The sequence below is a fragment of the Rhamphochromis sp. 'chilingali' genome (genome assembly GCF_963969265.1).
Source record: "Rhamphochromis sp. 'chilingali' genome assembly, chromosome: 17".
Lineage (NCBI taxonomy): Eukaryota > Metazoa > Chordata > Actinopteri > Cichliformes > Cichlidae > Rhamphochromis > Rhamphochromis sp. 'chilingali'.
The window spans coordinates 17866498-17887279 of record NC_137944.1 but is presented as its reverse complement, the minus strand read 5'-3'; the positions used below and the strand labels follow the sequence as shown (position 1 = coordinate 17887279).

Below are 20782 nucleotides of genomic sequence, written 5' to 3'. Positions count from 1 at the left end.
GTCCGATAAAATCTCACATATTAAAAGGCACAATTAACGATTATTTCTCCAAAGCAGAGCAGGGCTGTGTGTGTTGTATCAGTAGACTAAAATGCTCGTGTGGATGCGTGCGTGTTTGTGCGAGGCATTGTGCAGCAGCAGCAGCCTCTCGGGTTACTGAGGAATGCATTTGAAGTCAATCACAATGAAGCTTTCTATCTGCAGAGCTAGCCTGAAGGGGATCTCCGAGCTGAACTGATCTCGACCACTCGGGGGAAAAAAAAACAAGAACCACAAAATCATCTTTGGGTCGTGCACATCTGGCAGAAAATCTACTGGATGTTTGTGTGTGTTAATTGATTTATGTGTAGGACCACCTCTGCCTCCCATTGTTATCTGACTTCCTGAAGCTTAGAATTAGCTGAGAGCTATAGACCCATTGTTCCTACAGTGAAAATGCACACACACACACACCTGGTCTTTTTCTCCTGATCTAATTCTGGTACCTACTGGCTGCTGCTTTAATACTTTACTCCATACCTAAATTAAAAAAAGTGGAGCAGATTAGCTCCTGTGGATTTTCTGTATTAATATTTGTGAAACCACAGTATTGTTGGCTTAGGCATAAAATCCAGACTCTGTAGCTGTGCACACATGCATAGACAAGCTATAGGATCACATTTATGGTGCTAAACCTGATGCCGGCTTCAGATCATGTTTCTGCCTGACTAACTGCAAATGTTGCAACACCCCTCAAAGGACGCAGTAGGGTTGGCCTTGTGAAAACATGATTTTACAGCCCCTTAATGTCATTTTTTCTCCTGTTCTTTTTTACACGAGTGCATACATACATATATATATATGTATGTATAAAATTATATATTCCTGACGAGATTGTTTTAAAAATGACTCCAGCTGGCACCGCATGCCTCATAATGGCATTGCTTCATGCATTGCCAAAAACCAGGATTGCATTCACCTCGCAGATCCAGCTGAATATATAGCTGTCATCTTACAGTTTCCTTTTATAACGACTGGGAACAAAATGCAGCGGTGGAGGGAAATTAAGGGCACACAGATGATTTTGGCCTTAGGTTATGCGTGCGGTGGATGGGGAGCTCGTTGCGTCTCGCTGTGGTTGGTTAGCTATGTGGTGCAGGCTGAAAGTACAGCTGTTTATAGCTCCCCCGAAACACAGGCGAAATGCAGAGCTGCCCCCCTCTTCCAAAAGAAAAACCTGTAAAAAACACACACCCACACTAAAGGTCCGAGGAGCATTTATGTCTGCATGTACGTGCGCACCACACCACAGACAAAACCTGTGATTACACTGGTCCAGACGCACACTCAGTGTAATTACATGCAGTGACGCACGGCTGCCCGCCACGCTGTGAATTCGCACATATTGACTCACAATTTAAGCATGTCGAGGCACCGAGGTGGATTTTATATTGCTCCTAAATGTTGGGATAAATGTAGATGATGCACAACTAAACAAACAGGGGCTCCACAGCTGTACTCCTGGAGTCCCGGAGGTTGTTGATTGCGCGTGTGTGTGTGTGTGTGTGTGTGTATGTGTGGACCTGTAAATGGGGCCCCTGGGGTGGGCTCTGGTGCCGCCCTCAGGGGCGGGGTGTGTTTATTTAAGTATCTGTGTGTGTTTGTTATTTGGCAGTCATGCTGAATTTAGGGGGCTAGCCTCGAGATAAGGAATGGAGTTTAAGATGAAAGGAAAGTGGGGCGAGGACAGGGAGACACTGGCACGGAGTTTGTGGATTCAGGGGGAGGTGAAGGGAGGCAGAAAGGGGGGAACCGATAGAGGGGGAGAGCCTGAGGAGGAGACTGATGGTGGGGCTTCTTTTTTATAAAGTTGTTTTTTGATGTTACATAACACCTTTGCTTATGTAGTTAGAGCTCTCATACGTGCGTGTGAGGGTGTGTGTGTGTGTCTGGTAGCTTCTCACTGGGAGATGGGAATTTCTGTGAAAGGCAAAGGTTGCCCATAGCAACGGCCTTCATTGTAAAAGTGATCCTTGGAATATAGCACACACACAGATACGAGAAAGACACATTTGCACCCTGCTCACACTGGTGTGTCTTTTTTTGGTATTTTCAGTACTGTCCGGGTTTGACATCTCCAGGCCTTCACACACACACACACACACACACACACACACACACACACACACACACACACACACACACACACACACACACACACACACACTTCTCAGACCAATCTCCTCACTGTGTCCGGCCTCCAAACAGCTTTAAGTCAATTTTATTTTCAGGAGGTACATATAGCGTTTCAGCTCCACCTCATGCTGTGATGTGATGGACTGAGATACTCGGGTCTCTAGATTCCATTATGCTTTTATTGGCTTTTAAAGGCATCAGGTTTCCTCTGTCTGGAGCCGGGGAGGAGCCTGTGCTCCTCTGTGTGTGCACAATTAGCATCACACTGGCTGGCAAAAAAAAGGGAAAGAAAAACAGCTCTGCAGGCCCTGGGGATGGGCTTAAGATTGCTTTGGTCAGATTTTCAGCAGAAGACTGACTGTTTTCCAATACCTGGAGCAAAAACTAAACCCTTTTTAGTCATTGGATTATTGCACTACTTACTGTTTGCTACTGAGCTCGGTCTGGGCTCAAAATATACACGACGTATACACGTTGGAGGAAGCGTTAAAAAGCTTTGCGCTCCGTTACTCCAATAAGCGTAGCAACAGTTCTGAAGTATTTAAGAAAACATCCTCTTAAGCACATTTATGATCTTTTTTTATGCCAGCAATGCACTGATTGACTCTACAGTATAACATCAGTATACATCAGCGTTTCTGGTCTGCTCCGTTTTTGCGCTGAGAGCAGATCATCCACTTATCTGAAATTTGGTGGGTTGACCCTCAGCGCATCCAGGCCTTTGGGAAAGATGCCAGACCTCAAAATTGGGCCTGATTTGTGTTTGTGTGCTATAATAATAAACTAGTGTAAAGGTTGTAGTGTAAATATTGCCATTTTTACATTCATTCAACACTTTCTCACTCCCAACTCGTCCAATATTGATCCCCTAGAAAGCTTTTCATCATATTTTAACACAAGGGATAGGCTGCTTCCTTATTTGCCTTATTTCCCGAGATACTTAACTTTCATTTTGGACTTCAGTCTTTGGTCACCGTTTGGTTTATGCACAAAAAAACTCGGGGGGGGGGGGGGGGGGTTAAATACCCTTTTTGACGATATGAAACCCATCCCAGAAGGGAATCTTCAGATGTTGAACTCTTCTCTGCAAGTTGAAAATTATTGTCGAAGGATCACTTGAGAAATGTTTATCACGAGCAAATCACCAAATCATAACAGCAGTCACCTCAAGGGGCTTTATGTTGTAAGTTAAAGATGCTACAATGATGGGGCAAAAACCACAACATTCATATGGCCAACTATGAGCTAGTACTTGGTGACAGTGGAAAGGAAAAACTCCCTTTTAACAGGAAGAAACCTCTGGCAGAACCAGGCTCTGCTGCCACCAGCTGGGAGCGAGAACAGGATGTCATTTCGCGTTTATGGCCAACAATTTTGCTGTTTTAATTCACTCACATAGCTGCTCTCATCAGTTTCATTTTCACACAGCACTGCAGCTGTTTTCAGCAAAAAACAGAAACAAAACTCAGATGAATCTTAAAAATTAGAGCCCGACTAATATATTGGCGGGCTGATATCATCAGCCGATATTAGCTATTTGCCGATCAGCACATAGCAAATGTTGGGAGGATCTGTTTATGTTTCATGTGTCTGACAGGAAAAAAAATATCAGCCGATATAGTAAAATATTAGATTTTAAAATCACCTAATATCACTATCGGTTCTTAAATGGTATATTGTTCAGGCTCTGCTAAAAATCCAAAATGCTGTAAAACCGTGGTAGTGACTGATTGGAGCATTTGGCAGTTAAAGATCCAAATAATTCAATTTACAAAGCTGTAAACGGAGTCTTTATTGGACTTCATCATGGCCAGAAGCACAACTCCTCATGCTAATGGTCCTTTACGCCTGCTTGATATGCAAATAAGCAAATGTTTGCCAGCAGTGTGAACACATCGACTTGAGAAGCAGATAAAATCTCGGTTGCATTGGCCTCTTGTTCAGCTGCCCCCAAGTAGCAGAATCTCCGTTACAGAAAATTACATCTTTTAACAAACACACACAATGCAGTACGTGTTTAAATCGTTGGAAGATGGTTTTAAGTAAACGCTTTAAGATATTTAGCATAAAAACAGTTTTTGTCAAAATGAAAGGGACTCGGCTTCGATGTGAACGATCCAACTATTTAATCATTGAAAAAAACAGGTAAAATATTTAGCATGTGAATAAAAGTCAGTATAGAAAGGCGGTCTGTAAATATTTGACTGGACGTTCCTGACTGTGCATAAACACCTCTGTAGGTTGAATCTATCTTTGCACTGCAGTGCGTGCGGCATCTCTTAAGTGCATGCACTCGATAGCAGCATTAGTTGACCCTGTGTGATGGGAAAAATCTTTGAGTGCTAAAGTGTGCGTTTAAACATCGCACGGATGTGGGATTCAGGTCGAGAGAAAGGGATGAAGGAAGAGAGAGAAGAGGAGGAGGGATCAGCCTCAAAGTGAACGGAGGCTGAGGTCGTTCACTTCAGAGATTCAACCTCTGAATGATCCCTCACTAATCTCCCCTACCTGACCCCAGTGGGGGTCGGCGTGCTTGTGCTTCCTCCTCGCGGGCTGACGTGGAGGAGGCTTGGATTAAGCTGGAGTGATGAGAAGGGAGGATGCTGTGAAATGATCTGCAAGACAGTTATGAGCACATTTCAGACAGGGTGTGTGTGTGTGTGGGGGGGGGGTGATATTTTTCACCTCCGAGCCACATAATTATTTTGAGATGGCGATAAGTGATCTGCGGACAGTTGTGATCCTCTCAGGCCATTCATCAAACTAAACGTTGTCTCCCGTTTTACATTTTTGTAGACTGAATAGATTTTTGGGTTTTAGACTGCTGACGTATCTCAATAGTGTCTGATTGATTTCCATTAAAATTTGGTGCAGACATTCACGAGTCTGTAGGAATAAACTTTAGAAACTTTCGTGATTTTTAATCGGTCAGATGCTTCTGCCAGCTCTGTGTCACAGCAGGCAGGAAGCACTGGTGTCATTTTCCTGCTCTGGTTGCTTGAAATGTGCCTGCTGCTGCTGGCCTCCGTTCTCAGTAATTTTCAAACCGTCGTATTTGGACTGCCGCTCAGACAAAACAAGCAATTTAAAGATATCATGTTTGCTTTGTGAGTGTAAAAATGAGTACTTCCTATCATTTTAAATACCGAACACTTCATATTGAAAAATATTACCCTATTAATCCGTAATGGAATGAAGTTCAGAAGTTAATTGCTTTCCTTTGCTTTGCTGCTTTACGGGCCGAGCATCACTTGCAAATGACACATACGCAGAGACAAAATGGAAACCCCCACCACCACCACCCGCCCACCCCCTTCTTCTCTCCTTAAAAGCTTTGATGTTCCACTGGCAAAATCCCAGCTTTAGATCAACTCATTAACTATGCTCCTCCATAGAGCCACAGACAGACAGATGTTCCCCTGTCCAACATAATGCAGCTGCACCAGACAACTCTGTGTGTGTGTGTGTGTGTGTGCGTGTGTGTGTGTGTGTGTGTGTGTGTGTGTGTGTGTGTGTGTGTGTGTGTGTGTGTGTGTGTGTGTGTAATCTGCAAAAGTGGTTTCTCTTTCAAATGAAATGACAAACTTCTCAGTCATCTGTAATCTCTCTGTCTAACAGGGACAGAAGTGGTCGCTGCCTATCGATGACGAAGGGTCGGCGAGAGATGAATTTTACGACGACGAGGATCTCTACTCGGGCTCTGGCTCTGGCTGTAAGTGTATATATATATATCTATGTGTGTGTGTGAGGTTACACACTCATGCCCTGGTTCTTTCAGACTCAACAGCTGTCGGGTTTCAATCTGCTGACCCCGAAGACCCCCACAGTCCCTCCTCTATTCACCAGACACACATGCGTGGAGGCCATGCACACACACACACACACACACACACACCCAAAGTCACACCACATAAACATGCCGTGTGGCTCGACTGATTAAGAAAATTCCTCAGACACACCCCTTACAAACAAGCACTAACTGAAGCTCAGTTCCCCGAGATCTTATTTACTCTAATCAGATTACAGTCCATGCAGATTAGACGATCACACGCACACCAGCGTGTCGCGGGCACCTATGTGCGAGCGTGCGGCCCGTGCTCGAGCCGGGCTGTAGGAATTACCTACTTAATGTAAATCACATTGCTGTAATTCAGGTTGATTTTCTGATCTTGCTGTCGAAGCTTGAGCGCGGCGCCCCTTATTAAGCATGACTCGTTGAGGGCTGCCCTCAGTTCGGGCGCTGCGCTAGTGGCGAGCACGCTCAAAATAAATTACCATTCAAAGCAGGAGAGTGTAGCAGAGGCACCCCCTGTGGCTGAAACAGCAGCCTGGCAAATTGCTTAAGCTCAAACCGAACTACAGAGCCCAAAGAAAGGGCTCGTTTTTAACAGGCAGATGTTCATTTTGTGTCACAGCTGCTTCAGAGCCATCCAGTTTCTTTCTTTCTTTCTTTTTTTCTTGTTGTGGTGTCTGATGTGTTTAACAGAAGCTGCATTGTTGGAGTCCATATTTCGATATCCTCTCCACCTCCACTACAGCCTTCGTGTTTTTGTGCCTGTAAATTCAATTTGTTTCTCTTTCAACCCAAAGAGCTTCACTGCTATAACAGAATGAAAGGTGGGGTGGAGTAATAGCATTATGAGATTTAAAAAGAAAATGAATCACTCTTCTCTTCTCTTCTCCAGGTTTTTAACACAGCTGAACTCGTAATTTGCAGCAGTCGTTCTCGTGTACACATTGTTAAGTTTCTGCTGTCAGACAGCTAAATGAGCAGAAAATGGCGATTTAATTGGGGTGCCAAGTCATCATTACATTCACTATTTTATAAGCGATTTAAAAAAGCAACCAAAAAAAACCAAACAAACCAAACATAGTTAAGCACTCTCTGTGTGTGCTTTTGTGTTGCTGACATTTAAAGGAAAGATGGAGGCGGAGACACTTGTACTCATAAATCCCAGTTTGTTTGTTAGCTGGCTGTGAAAAAAAAGCTGAATGATGCTTTTTGTAGTTCTGCAGAAAATCTTTCCTTAGCGTTTAAAAATTACCGAAGGGATTATTGATGAATAAAGCAGATAGCTGCATGTGTAGTCAAGGACAAATTAATTGCTGCTTAAGAGCTGGGGATGATGTCATGATGGTTGCCCAAGCTTGGGGTTCCTCAAACCTCAAATGGTTGGCCTTGGAGTCTGAAAGGTGGGCAGTTTACCAGGGAAGGTGTATCTTAATAAAACATATTAACGTGCTGCATTATGGAAAGCCTTTGGTTGAGGAGCTTAGTTCCAGCTTCATGTGGAAGCCTTACAAGTTTAGACACGATGTCACCATGTTGACTTGTTCCTGCAACGTCATAATAAATGTTGCTCTAGGATCACGGTTGCTGTTGACTGTAAATTATGGGGATGGTTGTAGGTTGATTAGTGTGTGTGATTCATCCAGGAGACTGGGGCTCATCTCCCATGTGAGTTACCAGTGCAGACTTAGCTGGGTTATTCATTTATTTATTTTCAGTTTTCGCTTGCAGTTTGGTTTAATTTAGGCAAAATGATAGTTTAGGTTAAATTAAGCCCTTTTTGCTATGTTACCCACCTGCTAGGACGCCTTTCAGAAAACTCTGAAGGCAACTTTTGCCACATTCTCTTATTAAAAGCTATAAAAATACAACAATGTGAATGCTGTCTGTTTTGGTGATGGTCCTTGGTACTGCTGCACATACTGCAAACCTTGGTATCGATCCGATACCAATTAAATACAGGGTGTTGAATGATTTATGAGATGAATTAGCATCAATTTTCAAATTTTGAACAGGTTTTAATGATGAGTAAACCACTGTGATTTGTACTTTCCACAATACTTAGCTAACAAAAGAAAAAAAACACTCTTTCAGCTTCTATTTTGAAACAATTTTAAAACTTTTTTGGACATCAGGAGTGTAATTGTGCCCGCCTCTAAAGCATTTCGGTTTATCTTCCGTTCTCTTCCAAGAAAATAGTTTATTAAGCATAAAGCTCTTTGAGCTACATACTGAAGTTAGACGATAGAAACAAAGTATCAATCCAGTCCAGTACTGATGCATATTTGATATCGGTACTATGGATATTTGGATCGATCCCGACACCTCTTTCCTTCGAGCAGCGTTAAACCTGTGTGGCTGCAGCTTCAGATATTACAGATAGTTAAAGACATCATTCTGCTCGGTGCAACTTCTGTGATCATAGTGGATCCTGCGGTGATGAGGCATACAGTATTTAAGCATTGATTTTCAGTGATTTTCAGATGTGATGACATGCTTCGCCATTCTTAGGCATGACAGGATTAATGATGCTGCATGAAGAACAGCACAGCCGTATCAGACCTTGTATGCTCCTCTCTTTCTTCCATTACACATCTCTTCTTATTTTCTACTGCAGCCCATCAAGTAAGCCATCAGGGGAACTTTAGGTATTAGGGATATACACCGGGGACACCTGTTAGGGACGATGCAATCTGCTGCCTGAGTAAGACTAATCAGATTAAGTGTCAGAAGTGTCACTAGAGAGTAAACTACTGAGTGTGAAGTGAATGAGCCAGCAATAGTCTCAGTTTCTGATCTACTGTTATCTGTGTGTGTGTGTGTGTGTGTGGGTGGGCGGGTGGTGACTTGTGATGGAGTGACTGTGTCAAATTTGACTCAAATTCTTGTCTTATTTCATTTTTATTCTAATTCTCTCCTCTTCAGTTCCTGAGATCGGTATGAGGCCAACATCAGTAGCTGTCACGTTCACCACAGAGGAACCCCTACTTCTCTCCACCACCCAAGCAACTGACCTCGCTCCCTCTGCACCGCCTGCAGCAGAGCCTAGCCCCAACCCAGAGGACCCGACGACCACCCCTCTTCTCACTGAAGCTGAGGGAGAGAGCGGCGTGTTCTTGGATAGGGACCTGGAGAGGGAGCTGGAAAAGGAGAGGGAGAGAGAAAGGGAGAGGGAAAGGGAGCGTGTCCGAGAGATGGAGCGAGAGAAGGAGAGGGAGAGAGAGAGGGAGAGGGAGAGAGAGCGAGAGAGGGAGAGAGAGAGGGAACGTGAGAGAGAGCTGGAGAGAATCCGGGCCGCCGCCAAGACCACTGCCGCGCCCCGGTCCCCTGCTGCCGTTCCTATGTTCACCACCAATCCTGCAGCCAGTCCTGCTGAAAGTGCAGCGCCCTCTGCTGGTTCAGATGACCTGAGCGCCACAGAAGAAGAGGAAGACATCTACCTTTCGCCAGAGCCCAGCTTGCTTTACCCAGGATTCACTGACGTAACCACTACAGAAGAAGACATGTCCATCACACCAGAGTCAACCCCTGAGCCCACCACAGCTGCAACAACCACTGCTACCACTGTCAAGACCAGGACCCCCTTCAGGCCCAGGGTTCCCATGATGACAACGACTCAGGCGGTGCCAACAGAGAGGACGACCCGCCCACAGCAGCCCACAACAACACAGGTAGGACTCAGCTCATGTCAGGCAGTATTAGGCAAACGAGATGAAAAATGTTCATTTGTGAACTTCGGGACTTGTGATATTTATTTAAACCTGTATAGAGTTACCCTCGCTGGTTCCTGCTGGTTCCACTCTTTATGCAAAGTTAGGCCGATCACTTCTGGGCTCAAGCTGCCAAATCTAACAAACAGTAGTCTTAGTGTCCTCATCTCAGACTCAAAAAACAAGAACAGCATCCACAACATCAGTGAGATGCTTACTTGATCTGTGAGCTCAATAAACACTTTACTGATGAGTTTATCGCTTCAATTGCTGGTTGAACGTCTTGTTAAATGTAATTCCAATTTTCTAAAATATGGTTCAATTTTAGAGGCAGAAAGGAAGAGGTGTCATCTCCCTCATTCAGACTGTCACATTCAGTTTCCTAAAATCAAGACGGTAAAGACCAAAATGCTCAACTTGAGGCTTCAAAACATCATGTGGCATCATGCTGTTACTGCTCTTCCATCTTTTAAATACAGTTTATGGTCCAGTAAACCGTAACGGCTCTTCTTCTAACTGCCTCTTCGTTATTCGAGACCAGAGGCATTTCTCTGACACATGTGCTTTTGGTTAATCACAGAAACGGCATTAAACCACGATCCATTTAGATTTTTCTGGTTTTCCACATATAATTAAGCTGCCAGATTTTGTGCGTATACTGGATGGGTTGGACAATCTGCAGCTCTCTCCCATCCTAATATACAGAGGCTCATTGTTTTAAAGGCGAACATGTGCCATGGAAAGTTCTGTGTTGGTTTGGATGCGTTTCAGTGCAGCGGCTCTGTGGGGGAAATGGGATTACATCAAATTTAAGTTTCCTCATTGGTCTCACTTTCTGTTCCCCATCTCAGGAGGGCACCAACGAAGTGGGTGCTGCAGGACCAAGTGGAGATTATGAAATCATGGATGGACGCCGCAATAATCTTGGCAGCGAAATGGCGGGTGGACCTGATCTTATCGGCAACTCTGTGGACGGAGGCAGCTCCGCGGCCCAGCTGCCGCAGAAGAACATCCTGGAGAGAAAAGAGGTCTTGATAGGTAAGATTATCCATCACTAAAGATCATGAAAATGGCTTCCATGTGTGTCGTGTCTGAATTCGAGCCCTTTTCATCCACCTGTCTGTCTCTGAGCATGTCTTCCTAATCACCCCTTAGACTGGCAGAACACATTTCCCAGTTGCCTCCTGTGTTCTTTCCCTGCTTTCAGGAAGCTGCTCTGACAATCTGGCATCACCTCGCATTCACGTAGTGCAGATTCATCACCATAACAGAATGTCCTGCTTAGCCCCGTTTGACCCATTGAGAACAAGAGATCCTCTTCTCGGGTTATCCAACCCCTCCTTTCCCCCCCTATTTTTTCTCATCCTTTTCCCCTTTGGCTAAATCCAGTTCCTTTTCAAGTGCCCCCTATTCCTCATCCCAAAGAGCTGTTGTTGAAAAGAAAGGAGCAGCCAATTTGCCTGACCTGACTGGCTCTCTGTTTCTCCTTCAGCCGTTCTGATTGGTGGACTTCTGGCTGTGGTTTTCGCTGATTTCCTGTTCATCGGTAAAGAGCAGGAGGCAACATATTTTAGACTAGACAGTAGACGTGTATTAGTGTAGTGCAGCTTTTCATTGACAGAGCCCTTTTAGCACCAAAATCTGAAAAAAAAAGGGTGTTTTAGCTTCCTCTCCCTTTAAGCCAGCTTTCTTCTGATTGGGTTTAAGCCAGCTTTCTTCTGATTGGCTGCCACTTGTAAACACAGGTTTGGTTTGGTTTGATGTTATAAAGAGACAGCAGTACAAAAAGCCTGGCTGAAGTCTGAGCTTTTCACTCAAATTGATTATCGGTACGCACACTGGCTTTATTATTATTAAACTTTGGCTATAAGTAATACGAGCATCTACTATTCTAACAACATATACAGTCATGTGAAAAACTAAGAACACTCTCACTGCTTTAATAAGAGTTAAGAAGGTCAATAGCAGCCAGCTGCTCCTAATCAAATGCATAATGCATAAATTGATCATCAGCAAGTGAGAGCATAAGTTTGGGCATTTTCCTGATCTGGAGCATTCAGGTATGCAAGCATACTGCCGTGCAATGCTCAGAGAAACTGCAAAAACCCCCAAAAAACAACCTACGAGCTACATCTCAGACTCTACATGCTTAAGTTAGTGTGTTAAATGTTAAAGTTCATCACAGTACAATTAAATAAAGACTGAAAAAGTGTGGCTTGTTTGGAAAGGTTACACAAGACCTCTGGAAAGCATGTATTTGTCTGTATGACAAATTATTCTAGAATCAAATGTGAGAACATTTGTCTAACAGCTAAAGTTCAATTTAACAGGACAACGAACCCAAGCACAAAGCAAGCCTACAACAGAATGGCTCAAAAAGAAAATAATCAAGGTGCTTCAATGGCCGGCATGAAAATGACAGGCATAAACCTGCAAACCTCAATGCACTAAAACAACACTGTAAAGTAGAGTGGACCAAAAATCCCCCACAATGATGTGAGAGACTGATACAATAATACAGGAAACAATTACTTCCACTCATTCCTGCTAAAGGTGAATCTACAATCTACTGAATCATGAGGTATTTTCAGCTTTTCACAGGAAAGCTTCGAGCGGTATGAAAGCATTATTTTTTGCATGACTGTATATGGAAGAAAAAAGGAGAAGGATAAGAACATAATAGGTCCTCTTTACTGCGAACATGCTAAATATATTATTGCTGTCTTGCACATCGGCTGGGTACCACTTGTTATTCAGAACTAAACTCAAACAAAATTTTTTGGAATAAAATTATAATTTCTTTGCTTTCAGAAATGCAGCGAGCTCAGTAAAGTTGACACAATTCATCCCGAGGGGAACATCAGTATCCTCGCCAAATTTCAGGCCATTCAGTCCAATTTAATTCTGGATAAAAGCGGTGGACAGATGGGCTGAATGACAATGCCATCCATGGCCCAGCCCCACCAGCATGACTAAAATCCTTGATTTAGTCATTCGTCTTAATGATGACTTGATATTATGAATTCGCGGACAAGTGGTTCATTATGTGCTATCTTGACAGCAACTTGAAATGGTGCAGTGAACATTCCTTAAGTCTGAGTATAAACAAAATCAGAGACGGTGAGATAAAGAGACACGGTGAAACGCACAGACTGTAGTTACGCACTGCATGATTGGGCAAAAGAAGATAAAACCGACTGAAATCTTATAGAAGATTTAATTACGTAAAACGGTGCGACGAGGCAGACGAGGGGAATACGTTTTGTGGTGAAAGTACGCGGTGGAAAAACTGCATTAATTAAATCCCTTCAGCAGAAATGGAGATAAACAAAGTAAACTCTCCCGACGCAAAGAATGGAAACAAAGCGCTTGTTTCCCGCTTTTGGCGTGGATGCCAGTCACTGTAATGAGGGCGTTTTTAACCATTTCGACAAGATAAGCAGAGGAAGCAAAGGACGGTGGGAAACAAAGCAGCTGCTGCTGATTGGCCCCGGCAGCCCCCACAGGGTTAAACTGCTATGTGGCACTGCAGGGCTGCAGTTTTAACACAAAGCGGTTGGCAGCACAGAATGTATTTTGGCACATTCGGGCTCATCCGTCTTCACTTAGCAGGAAGGTGGTAGTGATGCTGTGGTAGATTTGCTAGAAGTGTTTCTAAAGCAGCTCCGTGTTGTTTCATAGTCGGCCGCAGACGTGCCAGCGGCTCTAATGGCATTTTAGTGTTTGTCTCTGCGTGTGTTTGAGTGTTTGTAGCATCTAATCTGCTGCAAATTTGACACGACTAACTCTTGTTTCCATCTCGCTGCAGCGGTGATAGTGGGAGGCGTGGTGGGCGCCCTGTTCGCTGCCTTCCTGGTGATGCTGCTGGTGTACAGGATGAAGAAGAAGGACGAGGGCAGCTACACGCTGGAGGAACCCAAACAGGCCACCGTCACCTACCAGAAACCGGACAAGCAGGAGGAGTTTTATGCATAACACTGACACGCCAGAGAGACACGCCGCACACCGGGAAGGGAGAAAGAGCGAGCAAGAGAAGAGCGAAAGATACTCTATAAGTCCTGCCCTTCCTCCTCCTCCTCCTCCTCCATCCTTCCTACTCCTCTTCTTCTCCCCCCACCCTCCTTATCTGCTCGGGTCTCCTCATCCCTCTCTCCTCCCGTCTCCATACTTGAGAGCGCCTTTCTCTCTGCGGACATGGAACCTTCTTTTCAAAGAAAACGAGAAAAAAAGAGGACAAAAAAAGGAAAAAAAAAATCCAAATATATTCAGAAAAAAAATAACACGTACACGCGAGATGTTTTTAAAGTAAATGTTGTTATTAATATTCTACAGATTCTCTTGTTCTGTATGTAATGATATGATTATTTTGTAAGAAAACAAACAAAACAAAACACATGCTCTTGCAACCTGTGTTTTCCAGCACACACACACACACACAAAAAGAGCGAGAGAGAGAGAGATCCTCTTCTGTTTTTAACGGAGCAAATCTGAAAAAAGGCCTGAAAGGGGAGAGGAGAGGGGTGGAGACGGGTGGAGTGAGCCTATGGACAGACTAACTATTAGATCGGGCTCTACTCTGCCTCTCACCACCACCACCCCCACTCTACACATACACTTAAAAAAAAGAAAAAAAAAAGAAAAACAAACCATACAGAGCGTCTGGTTGGCCGCACAGAGCCCGGGGTCAAAGGTGAGAGGAAAGGTCTCTTTTGTGTGCCTTCCGTCAATCTGGTGCTCAAAGACACACAAACGCACGTCCACAAAGCCACGCATAAACACACGCTAACACACACACACACACTCGTATCTGCTCGGAGGTGGCGCTGACCTCTTGCTCTGTGCTCGGCCAACCAGAAAACGGTGCTCAGTGCTCGGCGTGTTTCACAACGTCAAGGAGCCGCTGCGGAGACACCGGCAGGCCCCCCTCCCTCTGCTCCTCTAAGCTGTATAAAGACTAGTTATGGATAGTAATAATAATCAATAATATATCAATGTTCTTGGGCTGGATGGTGAACAATAATAATAATGATGATGATGATAATAATGCCGTAATAATAATAATAAACAGGAGGATGTGTATTTAGCAGTTTAAAAAAAGAAAAAAGTTTATATGTAAATATCAGCGTATCCTTTCTGGCGTCACTAACCATCTGCATGACCATGAAGAGTTTTTATCCATCACATCACGTCATCCCTTTAGATGAGCTGTGCTCTTGTCACACACACACGTACGCACGCACACACACACCAAACACACAACAGCTGAAATAAAACTCGCAGCGCACTGAAACACACCGCGCCGACGTTAAGTAGACTGTAAATCATATCACACGAGCGCATATCGAACCCCTCGTCGCCGTCATCGCCATCATCGTCGTCGTCATAGTGATAGTCATCACTTGTGATTTCCAGCAAGATCAGGTGGTTTCAATGTTATTGGTTAGTTATCGATCAGTTGCCGGTTGGTTTAGAGTTTGGTCTGTTTGTGTAAAAGCACAACTCCACGTCCGGCCATCATCCAATAAACGCCCTCCACCCCACCCCTCTCACACACATACACACACAGCCATAAACGCACACACCCTTTTGCATGCCTCACCTTATGATTTTTTTTTCTTTCTTCCATCATTGTCTCTCTGTTTGGGGATGGGAGGGGCCTCTTGGAAGTGTGAGGGGCTTTAATGAAATTTTTTTTTTTTTAAAAAAGTTGCTCCCACGTGCACTAATTCAGTCATAACATTTGCCGTTAGAGCTTTGGTTATGAGAGGAAAATGAATTAGTGTTTATGAGGTCAACGTTAACCTGCCGTGGGAGCATTTTGGGGGAGGGGAGGGGACAACGTGAGGAGACAGGCGGGCTGTGCTTCTATCTAAGAGATTGTAACAATAAACACACCAGTGCGACTGGGCTAGTAGCTTCTATTATACTCAGTACTGTAGAACAAAAATGCATGGGAGTCAAAACTATACTCGTCTGGGTGTGTGCGGATGGCTCTGTCTGTGTGTGTGTGTGAGTGTGTGTGCATTTTTTTCTGTCCAAGTGTGCGTCTTTAAAAGAAGAGAGGGGCGAGTTAAAGCTGGAATGTACTGTGGTCGAGTGTTTGTTTACCTACTCCAGCAGTTCTCACGCTCTTCCACATGCAGGTAACACAACTCTTCCACTCCTGTGTGTGTAGTTACCTGGGCCCCCTCCTTCCATCCCTCCCTCCCTCCCTCCTTCCCGTCGCCAGTCCAAGAATACCTGTGCGCGCCTGTGTCTGCACCTCATCTAAACCTGCTACCTGTGTGTTTGCGTATGCATGAGTGCTTCACCTTGATATTTCACAGCAGACTCTTGTGTACACTGACTAGCCTGTCGACGCGAGTGTGTGTGTGTGCGTGTGTTTCTGCGTGCGTGAGGGTGTGTTTAGTCTGTTCACTGCTGAATGTGGGGCGGCTCGTCCCTCACAGTGGCTATCACACACACTGACCGTGTCTTTTCACTGTCTGTCTGACTTGTCTACCTGTCTGTCTGCCGCAGGACAGATGGACAGACAACACGCCACTTTCTCACAGGCAGGAATGATATAAACACGTACTGTCTTTTCTAAAAGTGACTGTCAAAGTGTAAACGTGTGCGTTTGTAGCCATTTAAGCCTGCGTAGCCAAATAAGACGTGTGTGCGTGTCTGAGAGAAAGAGGGTAAATTTGTATGTGTGTGTGTGAGTGTTAGTGTGCATGTTTGAGAGTGTGCGTGTGAGCGTGTGTTTGTGTGTGTGAAGCCCAGTGGAGGCTACACTACTCTATGTTTGCTGTTCCCATTCCTGTTTTTATACATTTGCATTTTTTAAGGCTGAGTTTCTGTCATTGGCTGAGTGAGCGAAAGGAGGCGGATCCTCCACGCTACCGCCCTGTCACTAATCTGCCACTCTGTTCCAAATAAAAAACCTGATTGGGTAAATCTGTCCTCTCCTGTCTTCTTTTAAACTGAAATAGATTAAAAAACTCTTTTTTCCTCTCAAGAATTTGTGACTAATGACACAAACAACCAAGGAACTACATAACTGTGTGACATTAAAATTGTGCAATTATTCCTTTGCTGTCTTTTTGGTGGCTAATGATCTATAATCTCACAACAGCAGTGTTTCTCAACCTGAAGTTTAATTAAGGTCAATGACCCATAGTCAAGAGACACAAAAATAACTTGCTATAAATGGATAAAACTATGCTGTAATAATAAAAAATGCAGATGGGACAAAACTATGGCAACAACACATGTATACACTCATCGATTGATTCATGAGGTACATCTTGCTAGTACCAGGTTGGACCTCCTTCTGCCTTCAGAGATGCTTGAAGTCTTTGTGACATACGGTATATTCTACAAAGTCATCAGCTCATACTGACAAAATAGCATCACACAGCACATCCATGATGTGTCCTGTTCCACCACTACCCAAAGGTGCTCTCTGCATTGAGATTTGGTGACTATGGAGGTCGTTTGATTACAGTCGTGTTCAAGAAACCAGTTTGAGATCATCTAAGATTTGTGACATGGTGTGTTATCCTGCTGGAAACAGGTTATAAAGTTATAAAGAACATGGTGTTGCTGTATTGTTGCTCTTTACTGTAGATAAATGTAGGTTATAGGTAGGGATGCAACGATACCAATTTTTTCAAACCGATACGATACCGATACTTGGATCTGAGTACTTGCTGATACAGATTACAAAAACCGATACTTCTACCACACACACACACACACACACACACACACACACACACACACACACACACACACACACAAATGCAATGAATTGGAAGACACGTTTTGTTTTATTCTCTGCCGATAATAAATAATATCTTAATAAAAATGACCACAAAAAAATTTCAAGTGAAAAATAAGCACTTCTGTTAAATTATTGCAGAGTCTCCACATTGTAATTTAACAAAATATCACTGAACTATTGGCACTGTCTCGAGCTTTCGGAATAATAAATAAACACTTCTGTTTGGAATAAAATTAATACAAATTAGGTTTGAGAATAAAATAAACTTTTCAATTGTTGCAGAGTGTCCATATTGTAAACAAACAAACAAAATAACGAAAGTATTTGGCATTGACGAACAAACTCCTCATCTGCCTGTGGATCATCAGTCCACTTTGCTGTTAAACCAAGGACTGACATCGCGCACACACTGCTTGTCTTTACTGCTTTAGAAAGTTTTGGCACCATTATCTCCCTGATGTGTGGGCGGCTGGGAATTTCATATCGCAGCTCGAGTATGCTGAGAAGAATCCTATGCTTTCCACGACTGGCATTGGCTGGTCATCCAGAGCAATAAAATGAGTCAGAGCCTCTGTTATTTTAACTGCCCGTGGATTTTCTCTTGACATTTTTCATCGCTTTTCCAAAACCTGAGTTAAAGTTGGCTGTTCCGGTCCACACTGCTGACATTTTGTTTAGCCTAGCAGCCTCCAGTTTCTCTTTATCTGGAGCTGCCAGTCTGACTCGTCTAACCCTGTGCCTGTTTAGCGCAGGATGTCCCCCTAGTGGCCAATCTAAAAAAACTACAACAAAAATGACAAGCCAATCTCTGATTAATGAAATAATTCAGTATCAGTTCATGGTATCGGTTAACTTTTACGAGTATGAGTACACACACATTTTACAGTATCGGCCCCGATACCAGTATCGGTATCGGTGCATCCCTAGTTATCCAATGCTCATTTAGTACTGAAGAGGTCCAAAATGTTCCAAGAAAATATCCCCCACCCCATTACACCACCAACAACCTGAACCCCTGATGCACGGCAGGATGGATTTGTGCTTTCATGTTGTTTACGTCCTTGACCCCCTGCCTTCAGATCTTATTAAAATATGCATGAGGGTCAATTTAAGATTAGGAAGAAACCACGTCAGTTAGCGGAGAAGATTGAGAACGCTCTCATACAGTAAATAGGAAACTATAGGCCACTGCTTAGCTTAACATGTGACTGGAAATGGTGAAACAGCTAGCCTTAATGTTTGCACACCAGCACCTGTAAAGTTCACAAACTATTACACTGTGTATATGTATTAAACATACAAATTACAGAGTGTAAAAACAACCAGTTGTAGTTTCAGGGGTACTCTTCTTGGTCAGGTTTGTTTGTTTTAAAGGTGCATGTAGGTGAACTTTCTTATCTTTAGACCAAACTTCTTGACTGTATTGCGAGAAACCAATATTTCTTTATTACATACATACAGCACTGTCTCATTATTTCACCAGACACCATCACCGTCATATATTCTGCAAATTATTACCTACCCCCCAGATATTAGTTTGACGCATACTTCCCTGCTTAAAAGGCCCGAAACACTCACAAAACAATACCACCCCCCACTTTCTTAGGTATTGTACTTTAGCTGTGCTAATTTGCTAACAAACGCACCATTAATCAAATCACCAAAACTAATTAACATTCAATGAACCAGGGAATTTCCGAGTCCCTCGGGGTCAAGGTAATCCAGCCTTGGTTTTATATGTAATAATGCATCTTCCCTCATAAGCAAACACTGCACATTCCACAATCAGCAAGTCTGCTTTCAGTTAATGAAGTATTTTAAATGCACATCACAGTAAAAAGGTTCAGGGTTGAATCGGCTCTTCCAGTGAGGCGTTTGTGACACTTTGGGGCAGTTTGTGACTGTATGGCTTTCCTCTGTTCATCCAGTTTTCTTTCACCACCTATAAAAGTGGCCACAGGTTTGTTGATGGGCGTGCCTGCCTCTCGCTCATTGTAGACTAGGACAGGCTGGATGAAGGGGTGCCATCAAATGTACCTGCTACTTGGAAAAGTCTTTCAGAAGATGTAATTATAAACTTTAACTGTTCGGCGCAGCTAATTTTGATTCTACCGGAGTAATGTTTAAGTGTTTTGACCTCATTATTAGTGCCCTCTCCTCCTCCTAATCAAAGCTGCAGTTTGTAAAATTTCTTCAAGGATAAACAGGACTTCACTCAGACTACAAAAACCTGATGTTGCTATGCAGACCTTTTTGTTCTTTTTGTCCAGGTTTACAGATTTCTCAACCCTTCACTTCCATCTTAATGCAGTCTGCAGCTTGTAGCGCTCACAGTGGTTATAAACTGCCTTTTCTTCTGGTTACAGTGAACACTGTCACTGTAGTCTGTGGATTACCCACCAAGACAATGTTGCTCGAAAGACAGGCTACCGTTGAATTATTTAGATGTAATTCTTTTCTACATTGTGGGCAGGGCACATGAAGTTCCATTTGTATCCGTTTTGCTGCAGGAGATGCATAAAAATCCCAAATAATCCCCTCAAACCGGGAAGCTTAAATGAGTTTATTGTGATCACATGCAGTGTTGTAATGTGGGTGAACTTTTCCTTCAATATCTCGGTCTTAAATGTGACTCAGCTCCCTTGGCGGCTGAAGATTGTTCAAACTTGAGGTCCAGGCTTTATTCTTGGGTCCACTCATGACTCAGCAACGAAGCACTTGAAACAGGAGATGAATACATTTCAGTAACATGCATTTAAAGGCGCTTGCGTGCAGACACAAAGTCTGCCTCCATGTTCTCACACACCAGCCAGCATTAGCTCGGCCTGCGTGCCATTCTTTTCGACCCGCTGACACTAGAGGCAGCTCTCCTCTCTTCTGTGCTTCATCTAAGAGAGATGCTGTATTTGTATTTGCGTGATCACAGCTTCTTAGCACCTCATTTACACTTGTTTAACTCTGTGGGCCCTCGAGGGAGAAACAGACAGAGATGTTATTTTTCTTAAGTCAACACATAAAAATATCTTTTTTTCCCTCTTCCCTCCTCACTGAAAGTTAGATAAACTGTCTGTGGGGATTTGTGAGTATAAACACAGACACACAGGAAAGGAGATTATTCCTGCTCTTCAAGCATGAGACCAGATGAGACCAAGGTCACCCGAGTAGTGGGTTTGCAGCTGGCTATCATCCAGCAAAGCTAACAAGCTGTCCTGGCCTTGGAGAGCGGGCTGCTGATGAGGAAATATGCCTCTGCACAGAGGCTGAGGGCTCCTTGTGTGTGAGCCTCCTGTGGGAGGGGTGGAACAGCCGAGCCAAAGCTGCACAGTAGAGTTGGGGAAG

General features: G+C 43.7%; 1 protein-coding gene across 1 annotated transcript in view; it reads left to right on the top strand.

Annotated features, from left to right (window-relative positions):
• The window catches only part of sdc3 (syndecan 3), a 43878-nt gene extending 27264 nt beyond the window's left edge, over positions 1-16614 (top strand). The window contains exons 2-5 of the mRNA XM_080862901.1: positions 5794-5887; positions 8891-9636; positions 10527-10713; positions 13484-16614. Coding sequence (XP_080719027.1) covers positions 5794-5887; positions 8891-9636; positions 10527-10713; positions 13484-13650 — 1194 coding nt within the window. The 3' untranslated portion in view covers positions 13651-16614. The remainder of the gene's footprint in view (positions 1-5793; positions 5888-8890; positions 9637-10526; positions 10714-13483) is intronic.
• Positions 16615-20782: the final 4168 nt, after the last annotated feature.